General features: G+C 42.3%; 1 protein-coding gene across 4 annotated transcripts in view; it reads right to left on the bottom strand.

Annotated features, from left to right (window-relative positions):
• The window catches only part of RGL1 (ral guanine nucleotide dissociation stimulator like 1), a 266,263-nt gene that overhangs the window by 63,712 nt on the left and 189,677 nt on the right, over window positions 1–12,874 (bottom strand). For all 4 annotated transcript variants that reach the window (XM_045452657.1, XM_045452658.1, XM_045452656.1 and 1 more), the window contains one exon: window positions 1,152–1,229. In XM_045452657.1, the coding sequence (XP_045308613.1) occupies window positions 1,152–1,229 (78 nt within the window). The remainder of the gene's footprint in view (window positions 1–1,151; window positions 1,230–12,874) is intronic.

The following is a 12,874-nucleotide window of genomic DNA, read 5'->3' as shown; positions in this document are numbered from 1 at the left end:
CAGTCCAGACTTCTCCCAACCATCTAGACTCATCCAACGGTCTCAAAATTAGTATGTCTAAGACGAAATTCTTGACACATGCTCCCCACCATACTGCTCCTCTTTGCCAGTCTTTCTTATCTCATAAAGCCAAGGTTCTGCTCTATCAGTTGCTTACACCACAACCCTCGGAGGTGTCCTGGCCTCTTTTTCTCTCAGATGCCCCGTCCACTTCATCAGTACAACCTCCTAGAAACACCTTCAAGATCTCTGCAGAAGCTGTTCCTACAAGTCACTCCTGCTTTTACTACTACTACTATCATTACTAATAGCACCACCACCACCACCCCACTCCTCTTCCTCCGAAAGTCCATGCTACCAGCATCCCTTGCTTGGACCCTTGTAAGTGTCCTAACCAGGCTCCTTGCTGCCGCTCTTGCCCCCGTCCCACTGCCAGAGTCTATTTTCCACATAGATGCATAAAAACCTTCAGAAATATAAATCAGGCCATAGCCCTGCTCTTCCTAGGACCTCTAAATTCTTATGTTCCTTAGTTCCTTAGAATAAAATTGAACATCCTGCCCGAGGCCTTCAAGTCCCCATGTGGTCTGGGGCCCCCACTACCTTATAGATCTCATCCTCTGGTACCTGCTCTTGCCTCATTCATCTCCCTACCACTTCTCCAACACTGCTCCCGCCTCAGAGCATTTTCCATATTTTCCCTGCCTGGATATTCACAAAGCCGAGCCCGTACCCCATTTGGGACTCTGCTCCAATGCCACCGGATCAGAAAGTCCACTCCTGGCACCCTCTGTGAATCAAACCCTCCATCAGGATCTAGCCCCCTTTACCCTACTGCATTCTTTTTTGTGGGTTTCCTTGTCCCTCTGCTAAAATACCAACTTCATAAGAGCGGAGACTTACTTATTTTGTTCATAGCTGTTCCCCTTAGCACAGGGCCTGGCACATGGCAGATGCCTGATACATTTTTATTGGATGAATAAATGAATTATCACTGGATGGTCAAAATATAACTATATGATTTTACGCATTATAAGAAAAGCCATGACAACATTGGAAAGGAATAAAAAAAAAAAACTCTGCTGAATTACATTCTTTTAAGATAATAAGTCTTGACTAAGAGCTTGTAATGCAGAGAGAGGCATACTTACTTCCTGATCACCATCTTAGACTCTGATGAACTGGGGCTTTCATCCTCTTCACAGTTTGGGCTTGTCAGGTTTCCATACCTTACAGATCAAAACAAAAATACCCACTCAGTGGGGTTGGAAAGCAACTCTATTCCATTGCAAACACAAGATAACCGTGACACTTTTCAGGAGTAATTACGGAAAGAAATATTTATGCAATAGCATCAAAAACTGATGTTGCTGGGATTTCCTTATTGGGCATATGGATACTCTAACCAAAAAAAGTGATTTAACAATGAAATGCACTACTTAAAACTTTCTCTTAATATTTAACATCTCTTTGAAATTCTTTGGAAGAACTTAGGCTTTTCCTCTCAGAGGGAGGGTCAGGTGTCACATTCAGCAAAGACAGTAGATTCCTTGTGGACTGGAGACACAGCCCTCTGCTCCATCTACTGAAGGACCTCGTGGCTCTGCCTGTGCCTTGTGTCACCTTCACACTCGTACCACCACATGTGCCCCGTAACGACTCCCTGCTATGCTCACGAGTCTGGTCTCCTCAAGGAGAAGCCCTTGAGGAGAAGGGTTATGGAAGTAATTCTGGACCCTCAAGGAAAGGCTGAGAGAAGGGCTGAAGAACAGAATTTTTATGCAACCAGGAGAAGAGCTGGGGAACCAGGGAAGGGGACCCAGGGGGACAACTTTTCAGAAAGTGACAGGTGCTTCACAATTTTTTAATCTGTCTTATTATAAACTCAAAATTTACTAAATAACGAATCAGTCCCTAATTACAGTTAGCTGTCCTTCCCACTCCATATGTAAGCAAGACTCTTTTGTATAAATATATCACATTTTGTTTGATTCCAAATGTACACTTTAAATTCTTGAGGAGTAGGCTTTTCAGTAACTCACAACAAATGCCCTATTTCTGCAGTTCCTCTCTTCCCCTCAATGAAGAAGCCAGAGATTTCTTGGCATTTCACAAGCTGGTACTCTGTCCCAAAGTTTTGATAAGAGAAATTCTATAATTGGTACGTTTACATTTTTAAAGAGAACACTTTTGTCCTCTACTAATGGGATTAAAGGCCCCAGTACCCTTATGTTCCTTGTTCCTAGGATTTACAAATCCTTTTAAAAATAAAAGCCCACCATCTGGTTTGACCGAATGCCAGCCCATCTGGTCTCCCTATCACCCTATCCTGGTAGGTTCCAGTCTGCACCCTTAGGCATTGGCCCCCCTCCCCTGCACCTGTTCCTTTCTCGAGCTCATCAGCCTTATGGACTTCTTCGCCTCCTGAACATATTTTCCACAGGCCTCCACCCTCCCTAGCCCTCTTCATTCTGTCTGCACCTGCTATTCAGAGGGCTTCCAGGGCCACCCTTTGCTTTTCCTGAGATAAGAACTTAGATTAAGATGTATTCAGCCCCATATGAGCAAGGCAGGGATGGGAAATGAGATTTCTCCTAAACAAACAGATTTTTTGGCTCTCTCCGTGGCCACCATCAGAGTGAACCATGTACTCATCTTCTCTCACAACAGACTTTGTGGTTTATTGAAGTAGGAAAGATCAGGGCGGGTGAAGAGCAGGGCTCTGGGACGGCCACCGTAGCTTCCACCTATCTGACTAGAGAGACCCACAAATTGTTCTCCCACCAGCCCTCAGGGACTAAATGTGGGACTTAATCTGTGTTTTTGTCATATTCTATCTTAGTTCATTAATTCTCTCTGGTTATCTGTGAAATACCGCATCTTTTATATTCCAACTGAAGCTACGGGAGACACAAAGGGAAAGATCCGCTCCTGGTATTTCTCTTTTTCGAGCTGTTTGTACTAAAAATGTCCTGATCTTCCTCTTCTTTGTCTTCACTGTAGCTTCTCATACTTCGCTGCTCTCTCTCTACATTTTTCAGACTCAGGGCCAAGCTGCCGGTTGGAATGACGTGAGCACCTATCACGGGTCCCCTTTGAGAATGTGATGCCACAGGTCCAGTCAGATGGTGTCGAGAAGGACAAAGCAACTCACACTGGTGAGTGATGGTAGCTCTCATTAATTAACCTGGTACCATCTGCTCAGAACGTGTGCGCAGAAGACCCCATGGATATTTCTCTCAGCCATCAGCGTGTCTACAGATTCCTTATCAGGACCAGAATGACTGGTTGACAATACTCTGGAGACCAATGAGGACCATCACTAAGAAGGTAAACCACGTGTGAAGCGTGCCATAGTCCAGGGGCCCAGGCTGTTCTCCATCTCGTCCACCAGGAAATCCTTTGGGCTCTGCCTTTATAACGTACCCTGAATCCAAACACTTCTCATCACTTCCATCCTGGCTTTGGTCTAGATCACTTCCATCCACCACCTTTGGTCTAGATCAAGGCCAAAGCCACCTAACCAGTCTCTTGGATCCAGCCCAGCTGCCACAGCAATCCTGTTCAACATAAACCACATCCCATCACTGCTCTGCTCAGAACCCTCCTGTGGCTCCCGTCTTACTCTGAAGAAAGGCCAAAGTCACACCTGCCTCACAGGGCCCAAAAGGACTTGCTCTGATTCCTCTGACCTTGCCTCCTACACCCGCTCACTTTTCCTCAGCCTCACTGGCCTCCCTGCTGCTCCACTCACACCAGGCATCCTCCTGCCTCAGAATCTCTGCGCTCACTGGGGCCCTTCTCCCCATCCCCCATGCCAACAGCTCCCTCCCTCAGCTCCTGCGGGTCTCTGCTCCAGTGTCACTTTATCAGTGAGGCCTCCCCTGCCCACCCCATAACACTGCTTTATTTTCTTTCACAGTCTTCTGTGGAGACTGTGTAACCTAGTTATTGTGTTAATTGTCCCTTGGAACATAAACTCCAGGAGAACAGGATTTCTGTCTCTTTTGCTCACTGCTCTTTAGTGCTTCAAATGGTGCTGGGCTCCCATGAGGCAGGCTGATGGCTACTTGTTTGGGGGCAAATGAATGGTCTGGTGGGGCTCCCCAAGCAGACATGAAAACAGACCTCTCAACTACGAGGCTCCTCAACTACTCTGTTGCTACAAAGGCACCATCTGGCTTTTTGTCTTAACCTGTCCATGCCTTCATTCCTAAAGGTCTAGGATCATGAAAAGCTTTAGGACAGCTGTGACCATTCCAAAAATCTAAAATTGAAATGCAAAAGAAATAAAGTTCTAAGATCTTAAAGCTAAGATCTTAAAGGTATAAGCAGTACAAAAAGACAAGAGAAAAATGCATACACAGTTTTACAAAGGAGACCTTCAGAAGTGAGATAAAATTAAAGAGCCTATAACCCTCTGGAATTTTATGCGGAGGGGATGATTATTTGCCCCTGCACTTTTTTTTTTTATCATTAAAGGGAATTAACGCCTTACAGAAAAGAAACTAGACCCGCACTGGAATCAAGAACTCTTTAATGTTCAAGCTAGGTCATTTGAGAGTTAGTTTTACTAGATTAAGAGCGTTTCTTTGATGTTTCCTGGACCCTCTCATAGCTTCCAATCAAAAACCAAAGTCAAGTTCAATTCATTTACTCCAGGGGAGTAAATAAAAGGGGTGTGTGTGTGTTTAATTAATGGCACTAGAATAGCTACAGACAAACCTGTCAACAATGTCACCTCCAATTTCTGCAAAGTCTCCCTAGGATTTAAGATCAAAGCTTCAACCTCTTAAGAAGGCTTGCCAACGAGAAACTGGCCTTCTTTAAATGGGAACTCATAAAACTTAAATTAAAATACAAATTGTCAGAACGACTTTTGACATGGTTTTCCCTGTATCACAAGGCGAAAGAAAGATTTACAGATGCCTCTTAAAGTACAGTCTTAAGCAATTATTTACTGTGGCCTAAAAATTACAAGAAAAAAAAAACCCATAATGTTTAACTGGCTGCTGACATTTAAACAGGAAACAGTTATTTCCAGAGGGGACAGATAGTATTGTTTGGAGCCTATCTGAACAAATGAAATGTTTAATATGTGTTTGAAGAGGGGACAGAAGCATTTGTGGTTCAAAGAAATCCTAAGATAAAGTTGTCCTCAGGGACAGTCTTTCTGGTAGGAGGCACTTTCTAATTTTCGCTCCATAACAGAAAAGTCTCAGTAATACCAGACCAGGATGGGGATAATGCTGAAGAACTTTTCAGGCTCCACTGGATTCCAGCAAGTGACCCAATAATAATGGCAGATAATACTGGCTCCTTACCACACGCCAGGTACCGTGCTAAGCACTCTATATGGATTGTTTCATTTAATTCCCACAATAATCCTCCATGCTGCTATTATTATTATTATTATTATTATTATTATTATTGTTATTGTTATTATTCATACTTCGCAAATGAGAAAACCAGGCCCAGAGAGCTGAGATAATTGGCCCTCGAAGACACAGCTACTAAGTGAAGCAGAGATTTGAACTGTGACAGACTCTAGAACCCAGTCTCTGAGTCACTACCAGAATACACAAGCTAGAGTTATCTTATTGATGTTATGTCTCCAGTGCACCATTCTTTGAGGTCAGAAACCTCGGGATTTTCATTCATTTCCCCAATCATTCATCCTTTTACTCATTCAGTCTTCATTCAATGAGTATTTGTTAAGGCCTATGTTCAGACGCTATTCTCAGCACTGGGGATACGGCCCCTGTTTTCATGGAGCATACCTATAGTGAGGGGAGGTAGACAATAAAATAATAATTCGTTAATATATACTAAGTCAGAAAGTGAAAAGTACAGTGGAAAAAATTAAAGCAGGCAGGGGTGATCAGACATTAGAGGGTCAGAGGCGGCTACTTCACACAAGGTATTCAGAGAAGGCCCAATGTGAATTTGACAATGATGTGAAATCCTCCAGAAGGTGAGGGAATGGGCCCTACAGGTTTCTAAGGAGTCTTCCAGGCAGAGCGGGGAGCCATGGCAGAATGGTGTGTTTGAGAAACATCAAGAAAGCCAGGGAGTAAGGAGCAAAGGGAATAAGTAAGGGGAGAGAAGGAGATGAGGCACAGAGGTCATAGGGACAGATCATGAGGGCTTGATAGGCCATGGTAGGGGATATACTCGCTGCTCTGTCCCCTGAGCCAGGAATGGAGCCTGTTCTTAGCAGACACTCAACAAACACTTGCTAAATGAATGAATTAATACCATTGATTGCTGGAAATGAAGGAAAGGCTGGGGAGGGAAGAGAAGGGAAGAAGCAGCTTACTGGGGGTGGATGAAAGAACAGAGAGGAAAAAGGAAAGGGAAGAGAGACCTCACATGAAGCTGCTGACTCAAGGGCCTCTGGGAGTCTTTGCTCTTCTAATAAACCCCAGCCTATGAGCGTCCAAGGCGTTTTTTCTTTAACTGACCCACAGGAACACAGGTCAGGTATGAGAAAAATGTTCAGAAGCTGACCTTGACTCAGGAGAATGATACGGGTGAAATAGCCAACAGATGTCTGGAACACCAAGGAAGCTTTGATTAAGACTGTGGACTGTATCCCATAGATCAGTAAGAGGGTTGTTTTTAATCACTCTAAATAATATCCTTCACTGTAGGCACTTCTCCACCCAAATCTGACCTCAAAAGTGGGTCACTGCCACCAAGCCTACCTTGGAAAGGTCTTGTTACCACCATGGAGCTGGTTATTCAAAGAGAAGATAAAGGTCAAAGACAACAAGGCAAAAACTCTGTTTTCTTACAAGGGACCAGTTATGCTAAGCAGAGAAGCCAGCAATGTGCTTTCCACTCATAAGATCTGGTTCTCCAGGCACTTTTACCATCATTAGAAAAAGCTAGGGGCGCCTGGGTGTCTTAGTCAGTTGGGCGTCAGTCACAATCTCTCGGTTTGTGAGTTCAAGCCCCACGTCCGGCTCTGTGCTGGAGCCTGCTTCGGATTCTGTGTCTCCCTCTCTCTCTGCCCCTCTCGCACTCGTGCTCTTTCTCTCTCAAAAATAAACATTAAAAAAATTAAAAGAAAAAGCTAGAAGCCACAGAAAGAGCTGCTGTCCTCCCCTCTAGGCTTTTGCTGTGAAGGGCCCTCCATCCTCGTTACCCTTCGATTCTCCGCATTTGCTCCAGAGCAGTCCCTGGCAGTTAAGGCCACATTAACAGCAAAAAGTACTTAGCATTTCTGTTGTACTTCACAGTTACAAAATGCTCCACGGTTATAAAATTTTCCCCTAATCCCAACCTACAACTGTCTGAAGAGGGGACCAAAAGGACAAAGGTTTTATAATCCCTGTTCTTCCAGAGAAAGAAAACCAAAAGGTCTATAATTTGTTCCCATCCAAATTTAAGATTATTTCTTGAGTGTGATGGGTTTCACACCCTTGCTGTAAGGTGTCTTCTATCTTCCGTTCCAAGACCTTGTCATCAATTTCTCCTCTCTCATCCATTTTCTGCCACCACAGCTTGGCGCCTCCTCAGTGTCTCCTCCCTCCACTTCTGGAGGGTAGCAGTTGTGAACAATCAACTGTGAATGCGTCTTGCTAGCACGCTGCCTGGGCCGTAGCCGCAATGAAGGACAGCAGAAGAAACAGGGTTGGGTCTGGGGTAGGGAACAGGCAACATTCTGACAACCACAGAGTCCGTAAAGCGGGTTGAGATTTGTCTCAGGTTCAAGATGAATTAATACATCCTTAACAAATCAGTACAAGGCTGTAGCTCACAACCCAACCACAAAAAGGTGCTATCGCGAACTCGTCAAGAACCTTACAAAATGTGCTGTGTAAAACCTCATACACTGAGTATGAGGGTAGGACTGTGGTATCCCATCATTTTTAGGACTACTTTTCTCCCCTATGCTTACAAAAACTCAATACAGCATTGATTTACATGTCATTCCCAAGGGCTAAGTTTTCTCCCACACACGCATGCATACACACACACACGTAAAAAAAAAAAAAAAAAAAAGTCAAATAAGAGAAAAGTGATAAGAAAAACATGAAACTAATTCAAAAACACTCCTTTTTAGTTTTAAAGATTCAGATATACCTTTTTTAAACCATTAAATTTACTTTAATGAAATTAATGAATTTAATTTTCAGAACCATACTTCTCTGCCCCATCATGATATACAGTAGGAGCACTGCCCTCCTCTGACTCCTAATGGCCACCTACCTGTCATGTGCCATCACCCATGCTCAGGAGCCTTTGCCTGGAGGGCCCCTTGATGAACTTATGGAAGTTTGGGAATCCCTAAACCATATGCAAAATTTGGTGATGTGCTTTTTTTCTATATGGATGATGATCCATAGTTTCTAGCAGGTTCCTAAACGGGTTTGTGATCAATCTCTCCCACCAACTGCTAGAAAATGGTCAAGACCACTGCTTTCAATTATCAAAGCTGGATTGAAAACCAGAATACATTCCAGTTACCACTCAGGATATATGTACCCTGCCTTTCAGGGGTTTTTTTTGGCAGTTTTATTTTGTGGTTTCCAAACAAATGCACATTAAAGAAAAATCTGCTGAGCAATTTGGCATCCTTTTCTACAAAAGAAAGATAACTGTGTGTCCTCCCTCTCTTGGCCAAGTGACATTAAAAAAAAAAAAAAGGTACTTCATAGAAACATTTTGATCTCATTTCAAGAAAAGAAAGCTAGCCTGGTTCAGTTATGACCTGAGGTGAAGTCTTTGACAGCATCCCTTCAGGGTCTACTTTAACAGAACCATCACTTCCAGCCCGTTAAGCTAGGGTTCTACAATCACCACACGTTCCCACAGAGAATTCCCACAGTGCTGCTGGGTGAAAGTTGGGCCCATTTGGCAAAAATAAATAAGGATTTACCAAAGACAACCAACCCAGCAAGGAAGAGAACTTATTTCCATTTTCCCTCAAGTGATTAGGGTTGGATGTAATTCTAAAACAATACCAAATGAAATTTTTCTGGTTAACATAATGCTAGGGCATAGCTACAGAGAGAAAAGAATAAGTATTTGTCATGTTGAGGCTAAGCCCCGTCTTTTGTTTCCTGCCATGCTTCCCAGAGCTGAGCAGATGAGCCATGGCTGATCAGGGCACGATGTCCTGAACAGAACAAAGCTGAAGGTGAATAAGCATGTGACCCTCACTTCCTTGAGCAGCCTGTGACCATTCGATGTCTGGAGTCAATCTCCCTGACAAGAACTCCTTATTTTTATCAAATTGTGAACAACTTCTCTACTAGACCAAAAAATTTTATTGATGTTGTATTAGTTTTCTATTGCTGCCACAACAAATTACTACAAACTCCATGGCTTACACGTAAATTGATTAGTTTATAATTACATAGATCAGAAATCCAACACACAGTGTCAGCAAGACTGTGCTCCTTTCTGGAGGCTCTAGAAGAGAATTCATTCAGTTGTCTTTTCTAGCTTCCAGAGGCTGCCTCAAGTCCTTGGCTCATTGTCCCCTTCTTCCACCTCCAAAGCCAGCAGCATGGCATCTATCTGACCCTATTCCCATCCTCACAGCTTTTTCTCTGATTCTCTCTTTTGCCTACCTTTCACTTTTAAGGACCGTTGTGATTACATTCGAGCCACCCAGATAATCCAAGATGATGTCTTTATTTTTAGGTCAGCTAATTAGCAATCTTAATTCTGCTTTGCCTGGAACCCAACATATTCATATTTCAAGGATTAATCCTGGACATCTTGCAGGGCGGGGGGCGGGGGGGGGGGGGTCGGGCATCATTCTGCCTGCCATGAGCGGGTATGTAAATTATTACAAATGTTATATCTTCTATCATTTTATGAGCTAAATTGTTTTTCTCCACCTGATAAAGCATGAACCAGCAAGAGCACAGGACTTTTCAAGAAGGATGTTTCAATGCTCTTTTCAATGTTAGAAGCATTGATACCCAGAGATTCTCAAAGCCCTTGTTATAATCCTCTTTTCTTCCATAAAATATTTGTATCTTCCTAATAGTCACAAGAAATAAGATCTAAGTCCAATTTACCTTCCAGAAAACTGTCTTTATTTTTTTAAACCCATGACATCTATACCATCCAAGAGTTTTCTTGCCTATGGGGCCATCAACATTCAAATCTAGAGAAAATCTGTTTAAACTCATGTGCTATAACACAAATCTAAGAAATGGCTTTCATTTTCTAAGAAATTCTCACCCTAGCAGGATATCCAGTATGTCTGTATTTTAAGCTGAGAAAGGAAACAAAGGAATGCTAGGATTTCCTGAAAGCTTTCCTACTACATGAATGGGATGAGCATGCCGCAGCCAACTGACCAATAAATCTCAACTGTTTCATGGATGGTAGGACAAAAGACTCAATAGGTGAGCCGCTGGATTTGTTTCCACTTGATTTTGTGGTGAGTTGGAGAGGGGAGTTACTAAAATAAATTAAGAGAACGGTACGGCCTATGTAAGTGGCAGAAGTTAGACTTAAATAACTTTCAGAAGAAACAAAAGTGTGGGAAAAATCATGCTATGAGTTTAAGAGTGACATTTAAGTGTTACTGCTGTAAGAGACCAGCACCTGGCATTGAGCTATGGTGACCACTGTTAAGATGCTGTGAGGCCCTCGTCTAAGGTTAGATTCTAGAATTTGCTCCTAAGAACTCTCTGCTCACAACCCTCTGTACTTGGACCTGAAAAAGCAGAGGGAAGATATTATAAAATTTGCCTCCCACTAAAAGAGAAGGAAGTAATGGAACCTCATGAGCACTGCATACCAGTGAGATCTAGGAATCTTGGGCAAGTGCATCGTCTAATTCCAGAACTAAATTAAAAAATTATTTTTAAATGAGGTTTAACATCTCAAAATACTTACCCAGCTTCTCATGCTAAGAAAGCATTTGAGAGCTGAAGGTATTGTGTTACGAGCTTTTGAAAGAAGGTTTACTATGAGCACCTCACAGCTTCTAGGGGAAAAAAAGATTTTTCTTAAAAGTGTATATGCACTCAAGAAAATGAGAATAAAGCCACAAAGGGGAAGAAAATATTCTCAAAAGACATATATGATAAAGAACTACTATCCAAAATATACAAAAACTCTTAAAATTCAACAGTAAGAAATTGCACAACATTATTTAAAAATGGGCAAAAAGAACTTCCAGTTTCCAGTCCAGCACGTAAAGAGCTTACAAATAGCCACTGCATCCTAACAAGCGAAAAGCTGACGAAACTGGAAAATGAACATCTATTCTCAGATCCATCAGAAAAGCAAGGCCACAGGGCAAACCACTGCTCCTTACTGAAGAGACAGACAGGCAGATACAATGAATCATAACTTATCGGAGCAGAAATCTCCATGGGAACCAGTCCCAGGGTAGGAAAACCTGAATTGTAATTGATGAATTGCTGGAGGTTCAGTGTGGACAAGACTAAGAGAGAGAAACTACAGGGGGACCCAGTCACAGAGAGGCTGCCACACTTTGGTGAGTTTTACCTCCATGAACTTGACCAGCTTCCCATGAAAATATCAGAGAAACGTCTCCTGGTACTTCTAACATGGGAAGGTGAAAAGGAACCATCTTGAAATACACCAGAGTACTTCGTTCATAAGAACACCTGCTCTCAGTAAAACAATTTTACCAGAGCCTCATCTACCCAGGGAAAGGAAAATAGGCCTTCTCTAGCCTTAGTTGCTAGCTGATAAGTTGTTTAGTTGCTTTTTCTCTTTCTACCTGAGGCAGGTAATGAGAGCCAAACAGCAAAAATCCATCCTGAGAAAACAAGGTAAGTAGAGAGTCAGGGGTCCAGCCACAGCAGGGGTATATTTTTGGAGTCTAATTCACTTTCCTCTCTCTTTTCTTTCTTTCTTTTTTTTTTTTTTTTTTTTAAGGAAAACATTAGTTCAGTTCCAAGTCATGTGGGACAGAGGTGAGGGGGGACATTAGTCCAAGGGAGGAACTTGTGTAGGAACCCCTCCAGGTCCTGGCGGGGGGGGGGGTCCTTGCTGAGGGAAATACCCATCTCCAGGTCCCGCCACATTAGTTATCCTTTCCCTAAGGGACAGGAGGAGAAAAAGCAACAAAGCAACTAAGAAGCACTGGTGAAGTTCATGGTCCAGGGGCAGAGGCTCACGGTTAGACTGAACCTAATCATAAAACTATAGAATGCTTCCCTTTCCCCCACATTACAAGTACATTATGAAAGATTGATTTCCTTTTACTGGGTACATCATATCCACCTCTCATCAAAATATTACAAGGCAGGTTAAAAACAACAACAACAACAACAAAAAACCCCATCACATTCTGAAGAGACTGAACAAGCATCAGAACAAGAGTCAGATATAGCAGGAATGGTAGAATTATCAGGTTAGAAATTTCTTTTAACTATGAACAACATGCTAAGGAATTGAATGGAAAAAATAGACAATATACAAGGACAGATGGATAATGTAAACAGAGAAATGAAAATTTAAAAATTGTTTAAAGAAATGCTAGAAATCAAAACATTGTAACAGAAATGAAGAATGCCTTTTACGGACCCATTAATAGATGGGCATGGCTGAAGAAAGACTCTCTACACTTGAGAATATAAAAATAGATACTTCTAAAACTGAAAAGCAAACCAACAAACAAAAACAAACAATACCCCCTCCCCAAAAAAACAGAATATCAAGCACTATGGGACAATTACAAAAGGTATAATATATGTGTAATAGGAATACCAAATGGAGAAGAAACAGAAATAATATTTGAAGGAATAATGAAGGAATAATAATGAATGTGAATTTCCCCAAATTAATGTCAGACACAAAATCACCAATCCAAGAAGCTCAGAGAACACCAAGAAGAATAAATGCCCAAAATACCACACCTAGGCAT

The sequence above is a fragment of the Leopardus geoffroyi genome, chromosome C3 (assembly GCF_018350155.1).
Source record: "Leopardus geoffroyi isolate Oge1 chromosome C3, O.geoffroyi_Oge1_pat1.0, whole genome shotgun sequence".
NCBI lineage: Eukaryota > Metazoa > Chordata > Mammalia > Carnivora > Felidae > Leopardus > Leopardus geoffroyi.
Note: the sequence above shows the minus strand (reverse complement) of the source record. Positions and strands in the feature narration are given on the sequence as shown.